The sequence below is a fragment of the Coregonus lavaretus genome (genome assembly GCF_964263955.1).
Source record: "Coregonus lavaretus genome assembly, chromosome: 23".
Classification (NCBI taxonomy): domain Eukaryota; kingdom Metazoa; phylum Chordata; class Actinopteri; order Salmoniformes; family Salmonidae; genus Coregonus; species Coregonus lavaretus.
In genome coordinates this window covers 13,640,807-13,661,524 of record NC_140010.1, presented here as the reverse complement: position 1 = coordinate 13,661,524, position 20,718 = coordinate 13,640,807, and the positions used below count along the sequence as shown (strand labels likewise).

The following is a 20,718-nucleotide window of genomic DNA, read 5'->3' as shown; positions in this document are numbered from 1 at the left end:
AGTCCACTGGCAACAACACAGTGTCAGTCAAACACTGTGTTCTGAAGCCAGACACCTACAACCTACACTTCTGTATTATGTACTTCCACACAGAGGACAAGGACAGTAGAACTGAAAGATGATGTCATTCACCTCTCGATGTTCCCCTGACTGTTCTACGCAAGCCACTGCCCTCACAAGCAGGTAGCTCCCTCCCGTCCCTCAGACGGAGCAGTGTTATAACCTCCCTACCTCCCGTTCCTGGCAGAATGGGCTGTAAACTACACCGGTCCTATTAATTAATTAATGACCCTAACTGAAGGGGCTGGCTAGTGGCTCGTGGAGCTGTCTACAGGAAGACAGTGTGGTGTGTTATAGTTGTGTATGGTGCTCTGTGTTGGGAGGGAGAAGTAAAGGGGAGGAGAGGCAGAGGCAGTACACCAGATGAGAGGAGAGAGGACACCCACCGTCCCCGTCAGCACCCCTCTCTGACCATCAATCACCCAGGCCATTGTGGTCCTGTCCAGGGTAGCCTACAGCGCAGCCACCCAGCCCAGCCACCCAGCCAGGCAGGCAGAAGAGAGGAGGGGAGAGAGGGGGCAAGGAGCTGTAGCCTGCAGGGAGAAAGGAAGGGGGGAAACAATGGCAGCCAGGGAACGGCCTTCTTCGTGTCCCCCTCCCCAGCCGGCGCTGCTGGGATTGGGGGCAGCGCTGCTCTCCTTCTGCATCTCCACTGTATTCTCCCAGGTCCCAGACCCAGAGGTAAGAACGTGTTCGTTCATACACATCTCTGTCCACAGATTGAGGCTCATCATCGGGTTACTGCTTACAGAGGTGTGGGTGTCCGTCACACTCGCTCCCTCCACTGTTTATAGGCTGGTTGCTTGTTTTCATGTGATGAATGAATGGGGCTTGTTCGCTATAGAGCTATAGTGTTGGGCGGCCCCTTAGACAATAGTCAATATACATGTGTCGTAACAGAATACTTTGTAATGGCGTTCTTCCTAGAGTAGCATGGCGAAGACGGGTTGTTACAGCATGCACAGATGTAGTGATCACCATATGCCGCCATTTGTATTTTCTAAAACTGGGAGTGATGCCGTTAGCGCCGGAATCAGAAATGAAATACTGTGGCAGGCAGTTGAGAGCACCACCGCAGAATATAGAAGGGAGCTAATGCATTGTTTTGAAATGTGAGACTTCATGTTATACCGCATACAGGGTGTTGTACAATACAAGCAACACAATTCCATGCTAGATCAGAGAATAAACATGAAAGTTCTAGAAAAGTCTGTCTTGAAATAATGACAACACATGCACTGTTATCGCTGATGGATACGCAGACTGTTGATAGTGTGAATAATCACCAGCAGCGTCAGCAGCATTTGTAGTTTGTGGGCGTTAAGTGATGAGATCCTCCAATGAGGCAGAGTAGCTTTAATATTCATGTAGATCCCTGTTTTTGCTTCAATAGACAAACAAATCAAATCAAATCATATTGTATTTGTCACATGCGCCAAATACAACAGGTGTAGACCTTACAGTGAAATGCTTACTTACAAGCCCTTAACCAACAATGCAGTTTTAAGAAAGAATACCAAAAGAAATCACACAAAAAATACAATATAAAATAATACGAAATAAAAGTAACAAATAATTAAATAGCTGCAGTAAAAATAACAATAGCGAGGCTATATACAGGGGGTACCGAAACCGAGTCAATGTGCGGGGGCACCGGTTAGTCGAGGTAATTGGGGTAAAATGTACATGTAGGTAGAGTTATTAAAGTGACTATGCATAGATAATAAACAGAGAATAGCAGCAGCGTAAAAGAGGGGTGGGGGGGCAATGCAAATAGTCTGGGTAGCCATTTGATTAGATGTTCAGGAGTCTTATGGCTTGGGGGTAGAAGCTGTTTAGAAGCCTCTTGGACCTAGACTTGGTGCTCCGGTACCGCTTGCCGTGCGGTAGCAGAGAGAACAGTCTATGACTAGGGTGGCTGGAGTTTTTGACAATTTTTAGGGCCTTCCTCTGACACCGCCTGGTATAGAGGTCCTGGATGGCAGGAAGCTTGGCCCCAGTGATGTACTGGGCCGTACGCACTACCCTCTATAGTGCCTTGCGGTCGGAGGCCGAGCAGTTGCCATACCAGGCAGTGATGCAACTAGTCAGGATGCTCTCGATGGTGCAACTGTATAACTTTTTGAGTATCTGAGGACCCATGCCAAATCTTTTCAATCTCCTGAGGGGGAATAGGCTTTGTCGTGCCCTCTTCATGACTGTCTTGGTGTGTTTGGACCATGATAGTTTGTTGGTGATGTGGACACCAAGGAACTTGAAGCTCTCTACAGCCCCGTCGATGAGAATGGGGGTGTGCTCGGTCCTCTTCTTTTTCCTGTAGTCCACAATCATCTCCTTTGTCTTGATCACGTTGAGGGAGAGGTTGTTGACCTGGCACCACACGGCCAGGTCTCTGACCTCCTCCCTATAGGCTGTCTCGTCGTTGTCAGTGATCAGGCCTACCACTGTTGTGTCATCGGCAAACTTAATGATGGTGTTGGAGTCGTGCCTGGCCATGCAGTCCTGAGTGAACAGGGAGTACAGGAGGGGACTGAGCACGCACCCCTGAGGGGCCCCCGTGTTGAGGATCAGCGTGGCAGATGTGTTGTTACCTACCCTTACCACCTGGGGGCAGCCCGTCAGGAAGTCCAGGATCCAGTTGTAGAGGGAGGTGTTTAGTCCCAGGGTCCTTAGCTTAGTGATGAGCTTTGAGGGCACTATGGTGTTGAACGCTGAGCTGTAGTCAATGAATAGCATTCTCACATAGGTATTCCTTTTGTCCAGGTGTGAAAGGGCACTGTGGAGTGCAATAGAGATTGCATCATCTGTGGATCTGTTGGGGCGATATGCAAATTGGAGTGGGTCTAGGGTTGATGTGAACCATGACCAGCCTTTCAAAGCACTTCATGGCTACAGATGTGAGTGCTACGGGTCGGTAGTCATTTAGGCAGGTTACCTTAGTGTTCTTGTGCACAGGGACTATGGTGGTCTGCTTGAAACATGTTGGTATTACAGACTCAGACAGGGAGAGCGTTGAAAATGTCAGTGAAGACACTTGCCAGTTGGTCAGCGCATGCTCGGAGTACACGTCCTGTTAATCCGTCTGGCCCTGCGGCCTTGTGAATGTTGACCTGTTTAAAGGTCTTATAGAAGTAATTTAGCTCGTCTGGTAGGCTCGTGTCACTTGGCAGCTCACAGCTGTGCTTCCCCAAAACTCCAGAGTTCTCTCATAGTTTTCCCAAGGTGGTCAGCTCCATATATTTGTATTTATCAGTCTCTGATATTCAGATGTCGATTTCAGAAGATTTCGGCAGAGACTTTAATAGAGAATAGGTGACAGATCCAGTAGGAAAAGCTGATTCATTGATTGTAATGAAATTGGAAATTAGTGAACAAGGTCAATCATAACCCACTGGGCACAGATGTCATTTCAACGTCTAGTTTTGATTTACATTTGGTTGAGTTGTCAACTAACGTGAATTCAACGTGAAATCAACAAAAAATGTCACCATGTCATTGGATTTAGGTTAAAAGTTGGGTGAAAAAAATAGGAAATTCCCTTACGTTAATAACTTTTTTCAAATCCAATCAGTTTTCCATGTTGATTCAATGTTTTGTTCTTAATGTTTTGTATACTCAGTGTATCTTCATTCACTTAGGAGGTAGATTTCATTATGTTCCGAGAGGGAGTTAAGTAATGGGAAATCTTAAAGGAGATGTTTTATCATTTAGATAATAACAGAGAAAGAGAAACAGCATGCACATGACACCTCTCCCGAATTATTTGAATTATAATACCCATGTGATGTATACTCGCTTGAAAAACGACATCAGGTTCGGTTAAAATATTATCTTAGAAAAAAGGGTTCTTTGCGGAGGGATAGGGTTATTCTACCAAGAACCATTTTGATCAGAATAACCCTTTTTGGGTTCTTTGTAAGGCAAAGGGTTCTACCTAAAACCTTTTAACATCATAAGAACTGTTTTTTGAAGAAAGGGTTCTTTGATGATTCTTTGGAAGGCAAGAATGATTATTTGGAAGGCAAGAAGGGTTCTACATATTTACATTTTAGTCATTTAGCAGACGCTCTTATCCAGAGGAACTTACAGGAGCAATTAGGGTTAAGTGCCTTGCTCAAGGGCACATCGACAGTTTTTTCACCTAGTCAGCTTGGGGATTAGAACCAGCGACCTTTCGGTTACTGGCACAACGCCCTTAACCACTAAGCTACCTGCCGCCACATAGAACCATACATAATATTTCCCAGCATGCTCTATTGCAGGGAAATTTTCAGAATTGTTTGTTTTACTGTAATATCTGTGTTTTTGCATGTACATTGATTGATTAATTGTATAATTGAATCTGTTAGTAATTGGATTTATTGCACCAGCTACTGAGATGGTTGTTCCAGTTTAGATGATTGAGGTAGTCTCAGTATTTAATCTTCCCTACCCTGGCAGTCATTCTGAATGCGGGTTGCGGGTGAGTAACATTTCCACTTGTTGGATATCCTAACTCTGGCTGGATTCCAATAGGAATTACACATCACTTTATAAACCAGCATAATGTGACTTGCAGGCCTGATGTGGCCTGTAAACCAGGAGATTCCTAACACCACTGTGTTAGGGTATAACTAGGCCCTCAAAGAAAGGCCTTATGATATACAGTTTGTAATGTATTGTCATAACTAATTAAATATTTAAGGCCAATAAGGCAGGTGGAACCGTTCATAGAGGATTCTAGGAAGAACCCTCCTAAGATAAAAGGGTTCTCGGTAGAGTGTTCTAGGCAGAACCCTTCATAGAGGGTTCTAGGTAGAACCATATACAGGCGGTTCTTTTAAGAACCCTACATAGAGGGTTCTAGATAGAAAACTCTGCAAAGGGTTCTACCCAGCACCAAAAAGGGTTCCCCAATGGTGACAAACCGAAGAACCCTGTATAGTTCTACTTAGCATCTTTTTTTCTAAGAGTGTGTTCGTATTATGGCATAAAGTCAAAATGATCTCAACTAAGCCTTTCCTGAATCAGGTTTGACATTGAAAATTCAACAACCATAGCAACTGCAAGCTGCAGCCAGAGTCAACTCTCCCACTGGATCTGAGTTGTCTCAATATGTTTACCAAAGCTATCTGGCTCATCCACTAATCCCACCACATCAAATAGGAGAGCGAGAAAGGACATTTTAGCATTACATAAGCATGTTGAAATACTATGAATTCACTACTTTGAATTAAGGGCAGCAGAGTTAAAATCTGTTTCCCCCCTAAAGTGGCATTACACTTGGGAGTAAAGTCATGTCAGGCTACAAACCATTTTCATCAAAACTCCATTATTAGTTTTTGTTTTGGCAACAGGCTCTCCCCCTGATGGCCTTGGCAGATAGAACACATTCTCATACAGTACACTGCTGACATTTGGAGATTTGCTGAGAAGTCAGACAATGTTAGGCCCATGACATCTTGTTAACATGCTGACTCTCCAAAGCCAATCAGCTCTAACACGCAGCTCCCAACTGAGCTCAAACACTCAGCCCTGTAAGATCCTGGCTGAGTCTGAAATGGAACCCTATTCCCTGTGCAGAGCCCTAGGGCCCTGATCGAAAGTAGTACACTACGTAGGTAATAGATGGGCTTTGGTCAAAGGTAGTGCACTGTATTATAGGGAATTGGGTGCCATTTCGGACGCACCCCTGTCTGTCACACTGCAGATGAGAGACAACATGTCAATAATACTGAGAAAAATTACAACATTACAATTCCAAGAATTACAATTCTCTTACAAAATATACAGTACCTCAAGGCAATGGTCTTTCAGTAGTTGGCCTACAAATCTACATTTTAAAAAATAAAAGATACATGTATGTTGTCTAGAAGAGTTTTGCCCAGAGTCATTTCCTACATATGATTTTATTTGTTGGTCAATCCACCAATGACTAAACAACACATCTACCTAAATAACAATGGCTTCAAGATGTACAGTAATCTATGTTTTGAAAATGTTATAGTTGTACATTGTTCTCATCCGGTTTATTGACTGTTAGATTACATTGCACCCAAATGAGGCTGGTGAGGGGAGAAGGACTCATAATAAATGGAGTGAATGAATGGAATGGTATCACGCCCATGGAAACCAGTTGTTTGATGTGTTTGAGACCATTCCATTAATTCTGTTCAAGCCATTAATATGAGCCTGTCCTCCCCATTTAAAGTGCCACCAGCCACCACTGAAATGTGCACCGTTGGTCAAATGCACGACTGTAATATATCCATCCTGGTCATTATTGGAAAAGCACAGATGCTTGACTCCTCCCTGTCAAGTTTAATCAAATTGTACTGAAAAAATCAATAGAAATGTTTTTGCTGAAGGATATTATCCGTCCATGAATGTTTCTAATATTGCACTCTGAATTAAAAAACATAATGTACTTTTTCACATGAAAGTCCCATTTGCTTGAAAGTCATCTGAACTAATGCACAAGTGTTTTGGCTTCTTCCCAGATGTATTATTCTATAAACCGTCTGACCATTTCAGTGTGAGATGAGATTATTTACAACGTCAGAAAATGTAATAAGTGTCCGTGTCCTGACCCATCATATATTGATCTGTAGACATGAACTATGGGGCTGGGCTGCTAGATGAAACCAATGATTTGTATAAACACTAGATAACTAATAGGGTGCGCTGTGTTGAAGCCACAGTGCCTCCATCTTGGCACTCCCCCACCGTTGTAAAAAAATATTTTGGAAGCTATAGAAATGCGTTTATTAATGTCTGCATTCGTTTTTGCCACATTTATTCCATTACAGACACCTTAATGCATACTTGTAAATTATATTCTGTGAGATAAACATACAAAAAGACAAAAAGAAAAAGAAAAAAGTAATTTCTTAAAGTTTTTTATTACTAATAGTGATGTCCCCACTACAACAAAAATTATTTAAATACATGTAATTTTGTCCTTGAAACATTTAATTGAAATACTGTAGAATTCAATTTATTGCTATTGAAGACTGCTCCTACTTGGGAGTGCCAATATGGCTTCAAAGTCTCTCAATAGCCAATACATAGCATCAGCAATCCAGTGTTAATATATAGTGCATTCGGAAAGTATTCAGACCCCTTCCCTTTTCGTTACGTTACAGCCTTATTTTAACATGGATTAAATTAAACATTTTCCTCATCAATCTACACACAATACCCCATAATGACAAAGCAAAAACAGATTTTTAGACATTTTTGCAAAATTATTACAAATGAAAAACAGAAATACCTTATTTACATAAGTATACAGACCCTTTGCTATGAGACTCGAAATTGAGCTCAGGTGCATCCTGTTTCAATTGATCATCCTTGAGATGTTTCTACAACTTGATTGTCCACCTGTGGTAAATTCAATTGATTGGACATGATTTGGAAAGGCACACACCTGTCTATATATGGTCCCACAGTTGACAGTGCATATCAGAGCAAAAACCAAGCCATTAGGTCGAAGGAATTGTCCGTAGAGCTCCGAGACAGGATTGTGTCGAGGCACAGATCTGGGGAAGGGTACCAAACAAATTCTGCAGCATTGAAGGTCCCCAAGAACACAGTGGCCGCCATCATTCTTAAATGGAAGAAGTTTGGAACCACCAAGACTCTTCCAAGAGCTAGCCGCCCGGCAAAAACTGAGCAATCAGGGGAGAAGGGCCTTGGTCAGCAAGGTGACCAAGAACCCGATGGGCACTCTGACAGAGCTCCAGAGTCCCTCTGTGGAGATGGGAGAACCTTCCAGAAGGACAACCATCTCTGCAGCACTCCACTAATCAGGCCTTAATGGTAGAATGGCCAGACGGAAGCCACTCCTCAGTAAAAGGCACATGCCAGCCTGCTTGGAGTTTGCCAAAAGTCACCTAAAGGACTCTCAGACCATGAGAAACAAGATTCTCTGGTCTGATGAAACCAAGATTCAACTGTTTGGCCTGAATGCCAAGCGTCACAAAACCTGGGATGTTTTTCAGCAGAAGGGACTGGGAGACTAGTCAGGATCGAGGGAAGGATGAACGGAGCAAAGTACAGAGAGATCCTTGATGAAAACCTGCTCCAGAGCTGTCAGGACCTCAAACTGGGGCGAAAGTTCACCTTCCAACAGGACAATGACCCTAAGCATACAGCCAAGACAACGCAGGAGTGGCTTCGGGACAAGTCTCTGAATGTCCTTGAGTGGCCCAGCCAGAGCCCGGACTTGAACCCGATCGAACATCTCTGGAGAGACCTGAAAATAGCTGTGCAGCAACGCTCCCCATCCAACATGACAGAGCTTGAGAGGATCTGCAGAGAAGAATGGGAGAAACTCCACAAATACAGGTGTCCCAAGCTTGTAGCATCATACCCAAGAAGACGCGAAGCTGTAATCGCTGCCAAAGGTGCTTCAACAAAGTACTGAGTAAACAGTCTGAATATTTATGTAAATGTATGGTTTATTTATTTATTTATTTTTTGCAAAAATGTATAAAAATCTGTTTTTGCTTTGTCATTATGGGGTATTGTAACATAACAAGGCTGTAACGTAACAAAATGTTGAAAAAGTCAAAGGGTCTGAATACCTTCCGAATGCACTGTACATAATTGGATGGGACCCATCGCTTGTTGTTCCATTAAACAAGCATGTCAATACTAGAGCACCAGGAAGAATACCTCACTGACTGTGGTGTGATAGAGGAATGAGACCCACAGTGTGTGTGTGTGCGTGTGTGCGTGTGTGCATGCGTGCGTGTGTGTTGTAGGGTAAGTGTGATGGCTCGCATTGCCTGCAGTACACCATGCAGCACGGTATAGATTTTCCAACACCTTCCTGAACAAACTGCAATCACAGCACACTTTTCTTTTCATAGCCTCTATTCACATAAAGGGATAGTTCACACAAATGTGTAAGCAGTCTATGGACATGGTATGACAGCAATCAACGCGTTGGTTTTATTTCCCTGGCACTGTTTGTTTGTTAGACTGGCTACAGGGTATAAACTAAACCAATATGTAATTTTGTAATTTGGGTGAACTATACTTTTAACAAACATCTCACACATGATAGATAATGTAAGGCTCATCACCAGGCGTTTGAATTAATCATAATGATGACTGTATTAATAAAACAGCCTAACCTCTGATTGTAGCCTTATTGTGATGTCAAGGATATGGACTAGTAACTTTGAGTCAGATCTAAGAGGGGTTGGCTTATCTTTCTTGATTCATGTCTGTCTGCTAGTGCTGCATTTCACCCATTTTCTCAAGACTTATCTGAAATAAAAAAAAGTGTTGAAATGTGAATCCTCAGACTAACACTATAACCTTCAACACTTTAGAGACTATTTTTAGTTTGTTTATGATGTTGTATGAAGTCAGCAAAAAACATGCTTCCAATCATATCGGATCAATATCTCAAAAACAATATCTTAGGATCGTTGTCACACTAAAGAAGGAGCATGTTCAGTTTAAAAGTGTCCTTTTCCTCCCCACCAAACGAAAAGTGTTTGGATCCCTCTAATTAGGGGGAGAGTGCTTCATGTTTTTTTCCATTCACTCTTTGTGCCAATATGTGTGATTCATTCTCCTCCATCAGTGCCATTCACTCAGTGAGGCAATTATTTAGTTTTCATTGTGTTCTTACAGTATTTCTCAGCATTCTGTAGCTTTCCAGCGCCTTATTTCCAGCTTGAGTTTTCAGCAAAAGTTGGGAAAGTCAACATAATATAACAAATTGGTGGGACAAAATGACTTAATACATTTAAAAACATGTTTTAGTCATTTAGCAGACGCTCTTATCCAGAGCGACTTACAGTTAGTGAGTGCATACATTTTTCATACTGGCCCCCCGTGGGAAACAAACCCACAACCCTGGCGTTGCAAGCACCATGCTCTACCAAGTGAGCTACAGGAGACAGATTCTAGTGTTCAAAGTGATTGGGCATGACATGACAAACATAATGTTGCTCTTTGTCTGTTTTGTTGCTTGTTGTTCAATGCTCTTGTTTTTTTTTCTGTTTTTTTCTTATTCAAATAGTCATCTTTCTATATCTGTGAAAGATGGTTGGGATTCAACCCATTGTTCTCTATTGTTGAGGCAATTTGTGAGGCAGATTTTAGGCGTGTGCTGGTAGCACTCATTCACAAGTGGCCTAAGGTTGACTGAGATATTCAGAATATGAAGGGGTCATGAGGGGTCACATCAGACTGGCATGTTCCAGATTCTGCATGATCTACAAAATCCTATTTTTGAGGGTTTTATTCCAAGTCAAGCCTTTTCTCCCTAAACACACAGTGACATAAACTTCCCACTGGCCACAGACGTCAATTCCACGTTGCTTCAAGTCATTTCATTGAAAATTCAACCGGTGTGTGTCCAGTGGGTTGTCTTTTCCAAATCTGTATTTCCTCCAGTTGTGTCTCTTCAGAAACTGAAAGGAAGCGAAAACAATTATTCTCTCAATCAGATTGATATTTGCTTCAATTGCGGTATTTGTCCAAATTGCATTCGGCTAATTTATATGAAGATTCTCAAACTGCATAGTGATTTGAAGAGTATCTGTCTAGATTACACAATAAGTAACTAATGCAAATATTGTCTCTTTTTCCTCCAACAGCTTTTACCGACAGATCCCCCAAAGAAGCCAGACCCAGTCACTTCAGAAACAGTTGTGTTCTGGGGACTGCGGTTATGGCAGGTCATTGGCATCTTCTCTATGTTTATTCTAGCAGTCAGTAAGTATTTCTCCAAACCTGTCATAATAGTGTGCCAGACTCATTCAAGACTATTTATGAGATGAGAATATTCACACACATTCACTTAAGTACCTATCAATCTCACATCAATCCTCCCTTGTAATTATATTTACATAAATCACATTAATAAAATGCATGTATAAATCAGTCAGTCAGTCAGTCTGTCAGTTAGTCTGTCAGTTAGTCAGTCAGTTACTCAGTTACTCAGTTACTCAGTTAGTCAGTCAGTTAGTTAGTTAGTTAGTTAGTCAGTTAGTTAGTTAGTTAGTTAGTTAGTCAGTTAGTTAGTTAGTTAGTTAGTTAGTTAGTTAGTTAGTTAGTTAGTTAGTTAGTCAGTCAGCCAGTCAGTTAGTTAGTTAGTCAGTCAGTCAGTCAGTCAGTCAGTCAGTTAGTTAGTTAGTTAGTTAGTTAGTCAGTCAGTCAGTCAGTTAGTTAGTTAGTCAGTCAGTCATAACTGACTGACTGACTGACTGACTGACTGACTGACTAATTAATTAATTTACTAACTAACTAACTAACTGACTGGCTGACTGACTGACTGACTAACTAACTAACTGACTGACTGACTGACTGACTGACTAACTAACTAACTAACTAACTAACTAACTAGTTAGTTAGTCAGTCAGTTAGTTAGTTAGTTAGTTAGTTAGTCAGTCAGTCAGTCAGTCAGTCAGTCAGTCAGATAGAAAGTCAATTTATCAATCAGTTAGTCTGTCAGTTAGTCAGTCAGTCAGTTAGTCAGTCAGTTAGTCAGTCAATTAGTCATTCAGTTAGTCAGTCAGTCAGTCAGTCATCAGTCAGTTAGTCAATCAGTCAGTCAGTCAGTCAATTAGTCAGTTAGTTAGTCATTCGGTTAGTCAGTCAGTTAGTCAGTCAGTTAGTCAGTTAGTCAGTCAGTCAGTCAGTCAGTCATCAGTCAGTTAGTCAATCAGTCAGTCAGTCAGTCAGTCAGTCAGTCAGTCAATTAGTCAGTTAGTTAGTCATTCAGTTAGTCAGTCAGTTAGTCAGTCAGTTAGTCAGTTAGTCAGTTAGTCAGTTAGTCAGTTAGTCAGTCAGTCAGTCAGTCATCAGTCAGTTAGTCAATCAGTCAGTCAGTCAATTAGTCAGTTAGTTAGTTAGTTAGTTAGTTAGTTAGTTAGTTAGTTAGTTAGTTAGTTAGTTAGTTAGTTAGTCAGTCAGTCAGTTAGTCAGTAAGTCAGTCAGTTAGTCAGCCAGTCAGTTAGTCAGTCAGTCAGTCAGTCAGTCAGTTAGTCAGTCAGTTAGTGTCAGTTAATCAGTCAGTCAGTTAGTTAGTTAGTTAGTCAGTCAGTTAATCAGTTGGTCAGTTGGTCAGTTAGAAAGTCAGTTAGTCAGTCAGTCAGTTATTCAGTTAGAAAATTAGTTAGTTAGTTAGTTAGTCAGTCAGTTAGTCAGTCAGTCAGTCAGTCAGTCAGTCAGTCAGTTAGAAAGTCAGTTAGTCAGTCAGTCAGTCAGTCAGTCAGTTAGTCAATCAGTCAGTCAGTCAATTAGTCAGTTAGTTAGTTAGTTAGTTAGTTAGTTAGTTAGTTAGTTAGTTAGTTAGTCAGTCAGTCAGTCAGTCAGTTAGTCAGTCAGTTAGTCAGCCAGTCAGTTAGTCAGTCAGTCAGTCAGTCAGTCAGTTAGTGTCAGTTAGTCAGTCAGTCAGTTAGTCAGTCAGTCAGTCAGTCAGTTAGTTAGTTAGTTAGTTAGTCAGTCAGTTAGTCAGTTAGTCAGTTAGTCAGTTAGTCAGTTAGTCAGTTAGTCAGTTGGTCAGTTGGTCAGTTAGTCAGTCAGTCAGTTAGTGTCAGTTATTCAGTCAGTCAGTTAGTTAGTTAGTTAGTTAGTTAGTCAGTCAGTCAGTCAGTTAGTCAGTCAGTCAGTTAATCAGTTAGTCAGTTGGTCAGTTGGTCAGTTGGTCAGTTAGTTAGTTAGTTAGTTAGTCAGTCAGTCAGTCAGTTAGTTAGTCAGTCAGTCAGTCAGTCAGTCAGTTAGTCAGTCTGTCAGTTAGAAAGTCAGTTAGTCAGTCAGTCAGTTATTCAGTCAGTTAGTTAGTTAGTTAGTTAGTTAGTTAGTTAGTTAGTCAGTCAGTCAGTTAGTTAATCAGTCAGTCAGTCAGTTAGTCAGTCAGTTAGTCAGTCAGTCAGTTATTCAGTTAGAAAGTCAGTTAGTTAGTCAGTCAGTTAGTCAGTCAGTCAGTCAGTTAGTCAGTCAGTTAGAAAGTCAGTTAGTCAGTCAGTCAGTCAGTTATTCAGTTAGAAAGTCAGTTAGTCAGTCAGTTAGTCTGTCAGTTAGTCAGTCAGTCAGTCAGTTAGTCAGTTAGTCAGTTAGTCAGTCAGTCAGTTAGTCAGTTAGTCAGTCAGTCAGTCAGTCATAGTATCGATGAGCTAACCACCTCCAGCTTCAACAGGAAATGCATCGCTGATGTTGTCCCCACAGTAAAGGTTCGCTGCTTCCCCAATCAAAAGCCCTGGATTAACACAGAGGTATGCGTTAAGCTTAAGGACAGAACTACTGCACACAGAGCTATCGCAGCCAACCCAGATGCTATGGCTGAGGACACGAACGCGTACAAGAAGTTACCTCCGCAGAGCCATCAAACAGGTAAAAGGACAATATAGGAACAAGGTGGAATCTGATTTTACCGGCTCCGACACTCGACGCATGTGGCAAGGGCTACAGTCCATTACAGATTACAAAAGAAGACCTAGCCGTGATCTGCCCAACAATGCCTCTCTACCAGACGAACTCAATGCATTTTATGCACGCTTCAACAAAAACAACACCGAGCCATGTATGAGGGCCATCGCCGTCCCAGAGGACTGGGTGATCTCGCTCTCCGAGGAAATCGTAAGGCTTTTCATCTGCTCAACACTTGCAAGGCCGCGGGGATGGATGGTATTCCAGGGAGTGATCTCAGAATTTGCGCAGACCAGCTGGCAGGCATCTTCACAGTCATTATCAACCTGTCTGTAATCCTCACATGTCTCGGACCACCATCATTCATTTTCCCAAGAACTCTATGGCTACCTGCCATAATGACTACCACCCTGTAGCATTCACATTTGTAATAATGAAGTGCTTTGAAAGGCTGATCATGGCACACATCAACTCCATCATCCCAGACACCCTAGACCCACTCCAATTTGCATACTGACCCAACAGATCTCCAGATGATGCAATCTCAATTGCATTCCACACTGACCTCTCCCACCTGGACAGGAGGAATACCTATGTGAGAATGCTGTTCATCGACTACAGCTCAGTGTTTAACACCATAGTGCCCTCCAAGCTCGTCACCAAGCTTGGAACCCTGGGACTGAACACTTCCCTCTGCAACTGGATCCTGGACTTCCTGACCGGCCGACCCCAGGTGGTGAGAGTAGGTAACAACACATCCACCATGCTGACCCCCCCCCCCCCCCCCCAGGGGTGTGTGCTTAGCCCCCTCCTGTCCTCCCTGTTTACCCACGACTTTGTGGACTGCAGGAAACGGGGGGGCGACGGGCTGCTGTGTACAAACGGGGGGCGACGGGCTGCAGTGTAGAGGGTCAAGAGCTTCAAGTTTCTCAGTGTCCACATCACTGAGGTCCTCTCACACCAGCCCAGTCGTGAAGAAGGCACGGCAGCGCCTCTTCTCCCTAAGGGGGCTGCAAATATTTGGTATGGCCCCTCAGATCCCCAGGAACTTTTACAGATGCACGATCAAGAGCATCCTGACTGGTTGTATCACCGTCTGGTATGGCAACTGCACCGCCCTCAACCGGGTGGTGCGGATGGCCCAGCGCATCACTTGGAGCCATCCAGGACGTACATGCCAGACAGTGTCTGAGAATGGCCCGAAAAATTGGCAAAGACTCCAGCCACCCAAACATTGACTGCTCTCCATAGTCCTGTCCGGCAAGCGGCACCGGTGCATCAAGGCTCAGAGCAACAGACTCCTAAACAGCTTCTATCCCCTGGCCATAAGACTGTTAAATGGCTAACAGCTACTGCTCTCCCTCTCCCACAGACTATCCACACCGGCTCTATGCCCATCCAACAGGTCTCTACCCACTCTGACACAAACACCTTCACTGTCACTCTTTATTTTATAAAAAAATGTTACCCCCTTTTTCTCCCCAATTTCATGATATCCAATTACAATCTTGTCTCATCGCTGCAACTCCCCAAAGGGCTTGTGAGAGGCGAAGGTTGAGTTATGCGTACTCCCGAAACATGACCCACCAAATCACGTTTCTTAACACCCGCCTGCTTAACCCAGAAGCCAGCTGCACCAATGTGTCGGAGGAAACACCGCTCAACTGACGACGAAGTCAGCCTGCAGGCGCCCAGCCCGCCACAAGGAGTCGCTAGAGTGCAATGAGCCAAGTAAAGCCCTCATGACTCTGGGCCAATTGTGCGCCGCCCAATGGGACTCCCAGTCATGTCAGGTTGTGACACAGCCTGGGATCGAACCCGGATCTGTAGTGACGCCTCAAGCACTGCAATGCAGTGCCTTAGAGCGACACTCGGGAGGCCCCACTCTTGTGTGTTACATTTTTATATATATTTATTATCTACACTGAGTGTACAAAACATTATGAATACCTGCTCTTCACTGACCAGGTGAATCCAGGTGAAAGCTATGATCCCTTATTGATGTCACTAGTTTAATCCACTTCAATCAGTGTCGATGAAGGGGAGGAGACAGGTTAAAGAAGGATTTTTAAGCCTTGAGACAATTGAGACATGGATTGTGCATGTGTACCATTCAGAGGTTGAATGGTCAAGTCAAAAGATTGAAGTGCCTTTGAACGAAGTATGGTAGTAGGTGCCAGGCGCACCAGTTTGTGTCAAGAATTGCAACGTTGCTGGGTTTTTCACGCTCAACAGTTTTCCGTGTATATCAAGGATGGTCCACCACCCAAAGGACATCCAGCCAACTTGACACAACTGTGGGAAGCATTGAAGTCAACATGGGTCAGCATCCCTATGGATCGCTTTCAACACCTTGTAGAGTCCATGCCCCAACGAATTGAGGCTGTTCTGAGGGCAAAAGGGGGGGTGCAACTCAATATTAGGAAGGTGTTCTTAATGTTTTGTCCACTCAGTATATATTATTATTATTATCAATACATTGTTCGGAAAGAGCTCTTAAGGTGAGAATTTCACTGTACTGTTTTACAGCTGTTGTATCCTGTGCATATGGCGAATAAACTTTGAACTTGAAACTTTGAAACTTGAATATCTCTTTAAGCATGGTCTAGTTAATAATTATGCTGTAGATGATGTATTACACCACCCAGACACATCAAAGATACAGTTGTCCTGAACTGAGGTGCAGGACAGGAAGGAAACTGCTCAGGGATGTCACCATGAGGCCATTGGGGATTTTAAAACAGATACAGTGTTCAATGGCTGTGATGGGAGAAAACTGAGGATGGATAAAAAAATATATATATACAGAATATATTCCAAAACATGCATCCTGTATGCAACAAGGCACTAAAGAAATAATGCAAAAAAAAACATGGCAAAGGAATGCACTTTTTGGCCTAAATGCAAAGCCTTATGTTTGGGGCAAATCCTAGAGCAAAATCTGCTTCAGGCTGCTTTACACCAGACACTGGGAGAGGAATTTCACCTTTCAATAGGACAATAACCTACTGTACAACACAAGGCCACATCTACACTGGAGTTGCTTACCAATAATTAATGTTCCTGAGTGGCCAAGTCAGCAAGACAAAGGAGCTGATCGTGGACTACAGGAAACGGAGGGGCGAGCACGCCCCCATCCACATCGATGGGGCTATAGTGGAGCGAGTCGAAAGCTTCAAATTCCTCGTTGTCCACATCACTAAGGAATTAACATGGTCCACAGACACCCACACAGCTTTGAAGAGGGCACAACAGCGCCTCCTCCCCCTCAAGAGGCTGAAAAGGTTTGGCATGGGCCCACAGAACCTCAAAAAGATCTACAGCTGCACCATTGAGAGCATCTTGACTGGCTGCATCACCGATTGGTAAGGCAACTGCAAGGCACCCGACCGCAAGGTGCTACAGAAGGTGGTGAGTACGGCCGAGCTCCCTGCTATCCAGGACCTCTATACCAGGCGGTGTCAGAGGAAGGCCCAAAAATTGTTCAAAGACTCCAGCCACCCAAGCCATTGACTTTTATCTCTGCTATCGCACTGCAAGCGGTACCAGTGTACCAAGTCTGGAACCAACAGGACCCTGAACAGCTTCTACCCTCAAGCCATAACACTGCTAAACAAGACTGCTAAATAGCTAATCAAATGGCTAGCCGGATTACCTGCATGGACCCTTTTTTGCACTAACTCTCTTGCACTGACTCAGCACACACACTGGACTCTACCCACACACTCACACATACTTACACGGACACCCCAACACACACATACACACCCCAACACACACACACTTTTTTGCACTAACTCTCCTGCACTGACTCTATGCACACACTGGACTCTACCCACACACTCACACATATGTAAATTGACACCCCAACACGCCCACACACATAACACATACGCCCACACACATAACACACGCACACATGCATACTGACGCAACACACACACACACACACAGACATACTTTCACACTCACCACATACGCTGCTGCTACTGTCTATTGTCTATCCTGTTGCCTAGTCACTTTACCCCTACCTATATCTACATAGCTACCTCAGTTACCTCGTACCCCTGCACATCGACCCGGTACTGGTACTCCCTGTATATAACCATGTTATTTTTACTCGTTATTGTTATACAGTCTATTTATTTATCGTGTCACTATTTCTATATAATGTACCAGTCAAAAGTTTGGACACACCTACTCATTCAAGGGTTTTTCTTAATTTTGTACATTGTAGAAACAGCACTCAATTACACGGGACAATCTGTGGAGTTTAGTTTTACTTGGCTAAAGAGACGTTGGTCTCAATGGGACTCTGCTAAAATAAAGGTCAAATAAATATCATGGTCCTGTAATATTATATGCGCTGAATTGTCATGATGGTTATTGTGAGGGAGGGTTCCAAATGGTCATGGCATCGTCTATTTGGGATTGCTTTATCGACCACATGATGCATGGTTCAATAAGGGGTGGAGGACAGCAATTACACTTCACAAGACAAAGATGGCATTCTATTTTAGTGATAATCCATCAGACATCTATACAGTAATAATTTACCATGTCACAACATAGACCGAATCAACAAAAAGGAAAATAGTCTGATAACAGCGGATACTGAATAGTGTCACTATTACAGTTATATAATAGCTGTAATGTGACACCGTTGAGTAGTGTCTAGTTCAATAGGTCTTCAGATGTACTTCAGAAACACGTATAACATTCCACATGGGAAATACTATTATATTTCATCTCTCTCTTTCTCTCCCTCTTTCTCCATTTGTAAGTCATTACCCTATGCTGCATCTTCAAATGCCGTATCCCCAGGACAAAGAAGGAGATTGAGGCGCGACACGCTCAGAGAGTAGCAGCTAAGGACTACGCCAACACACTGGAGACAGTGCCTCCTCTCAACGAGCTCACAGAGATCCCAGGAGGTAAGTAGGCTAAAGCTCCTCTTAGACCCTCCTCAATAACACTACGGTGCACATTTTAGGAAATCCCTTCTGCCTATGACAAAAGTCCCTAGGAGGTAGTTGTGTTGTACATTTTAGGACATCCCTACTACTCCCTATGACAAAGTCCCTGGGAGGCAGGTGCGGTGTACATTTTAGGACGTCCCTTCTCCCTGTGACAAATGTCCCTACTCCCTATGAACTACATTATAACTTTATGAATGGAAAAAAGTCACACACTCATCTCTCCTTGGTGAAATAAATCCACAGCAAGGAGAAAAAATGAAGTGTGAGGTGTGCATCCTTTATTTACCTACTCTACTCTAAGAACTACTCTGACAGGCAACTGCTGGGCGAGTTTTGGATGCTATTGATGAAATGCCACCTGCTAGGCCTGTTTATACAGTAGGAGAATCATAGCTGTTTGACTTGGATCACCTAACGTGACGGCCCCTGACAGCTTTTGTATTAATTAATTTGATGTTTTTCTCAGATTTCATCATATTATGCTAATGGTCATTACTTCGAATCATACGAAGCTAAGATATGTTTTCTCTCATTTCCGATGACTAACAAACAGCGAAATCACAGACCTATGTCTGACTCTCTCTGGATGCAAATGTTCTTTTGAATTAGTTCATATTTTCCCAGTCCTATCTGACTGAAGATGTAGATAGAGTCAACATACTCAGACACATAGTCTTGGCCTTGCAGGAAGATACAAACACACTCTGGATTAATGAATACAGGATATCCAAAGGGTCATTGACTTTACATTAAAGCTTTTTCCTCTTCTATGTCAGTGTCTGTCTCCTCCTTTGCAACTGTTCTATATTTCATGCCTTCCTTTTGGCTTCTTCCTCCCTCAATCCTCCATCTTCCAACCCTATCCCTTCCATTTGACCTGTACCCTTCCTCTCCAAACCCTGTCTTTCCTCCTCTCTTCCTTGTGTTCCTCTCTCTCTTCCTCTTCACTATCCTCTCTCTCTCTTCATCCTTCCTCTTTTCCTCCTCGTCCTCCCTGTCCTCCTTCTCATCCTACTCTCTATCCTCACACTCGTCCTCCACTCTATCCTCCCTCTCTTCCTCCCCCACATCCTTCTCCTTCTCTTCCTCTTCATCCTGTCCCTTCAGCCCTCCCGGACACTGCATCCCTCCCGACAGTCTCTGAGCAGGTCCAGGCTCGCAGCGCCAGCAGCAGCCAGCTCCCAGTGGTGAGAGAGGAGGAGGAGCTCACTGACCCCTTTACTCAACCTGAGACGGGATGACTTTCCTCCCTCCTTCTCCTCCTCCCGGCCCCCCTCACTCAGCCTGAGACTGGATTACGTCCATCCCTCCGTTTCCTCTTTCTTCTTATCTCTTCTCACCTTCCCTCTCTCCCCATTCCTATTTATCTTCTGACAAAGTGGGCAATCCACTAGAGGGAATATTGGAGCATGCAGCTCAGCATTCAGTAATTCACAAAAAAGGTTTGAATAGCTTAATAGAATAGTTCATTGAATAGCTCAGCGTTCATCGTTACTTCCCAGAAAGAATGACTTGGACATTGTTGAGAATGTTGCCTGCTGAAGAGTTACAATTGTAGGTGTTAAGTACTTGAAATGGGCTATTACCTGATCTGCTCTTTGTTGATATACTCATCCTTGTCAATCACACATTGATTGTACGTTGGACACTGCAAGTTCAGTATCTGGTAGCCAACTGTGGATGATGAAAAAATAGAGTTGAATCTTTTGTCAGTGATGTTGCACGTCTATGCCTGTCATTCGTTGTTTGTCATTCACTATTTTTCCTTCTCTTTCTCTGACTCAATCTGTAAGCTTGGCTTTGAATAAATATAGCTTCCCTTTTATATAAGCTTATACAGTAACAACCGTGATAACCAAATAATAAAAAAATAACCCTGGTCCTGGAGAGCTACAAGGTACTCAGGCTTGTTCTCGACCTAGAACCAACCATGTCTTAATTGTTAGTCGAATCGCATGTTTTAGTGTTTAAAAAAATGCCTGCACACCATGTGTAGATCATCCAGGTCTATGGTTGGTGGCCACTGACATACTGTCCTTGTTGTGTTATCTCTGTCTTGTTTCTGCACATGCCTTCTGTCCTCTCGAAGTATCACACAGGTTTACATGGGCATACATCAGTCTAAAATATATACATTGCACATTTATCTAGAATGAGAGACACCACAATATCAGTATTATACCACAATATCAGTATTATTATTTTTACAATTATCATAAATAAAATTATGCTTTTTGGGGACTGACTGTGTATTGGGATTACTACCATAATGAGCGTGTCAGTCAGAGACAAGCTTAATCCATGA

The 20,718-nt window shown here is 43.1% G+C and overlaps 1 protein-coding gene across 1 annotated transcript in view; it reads left to right on the top strand.

Moving 5' to 3' along the window:
- Positions 1-621: 621 nt before the first annotated feature.
- Positions 622-20,718, top strand: part of LOC311098882 (transmembrane inner ear expressed protein-like) — a gene marked incomplete at both ends in the record, with an annotated part of 32,219 nt that continues 12,122 nt past the window's right edge. The window contains 3 exons of the mRNA XM_084139438.1: positions 622-741; positions 10,662-10,779; positions 18,219-18,368. Of these exons, the coding sequence (XP_083995564.1) occupies positions 622-741; positions 10,662-10,779; positions 18,219-18,368 (388 nt within the window). The remainder of the gene's footprint in view (positions 742-10,661; positions 10,780-18,218; positions 18,369-20,718) is intronic.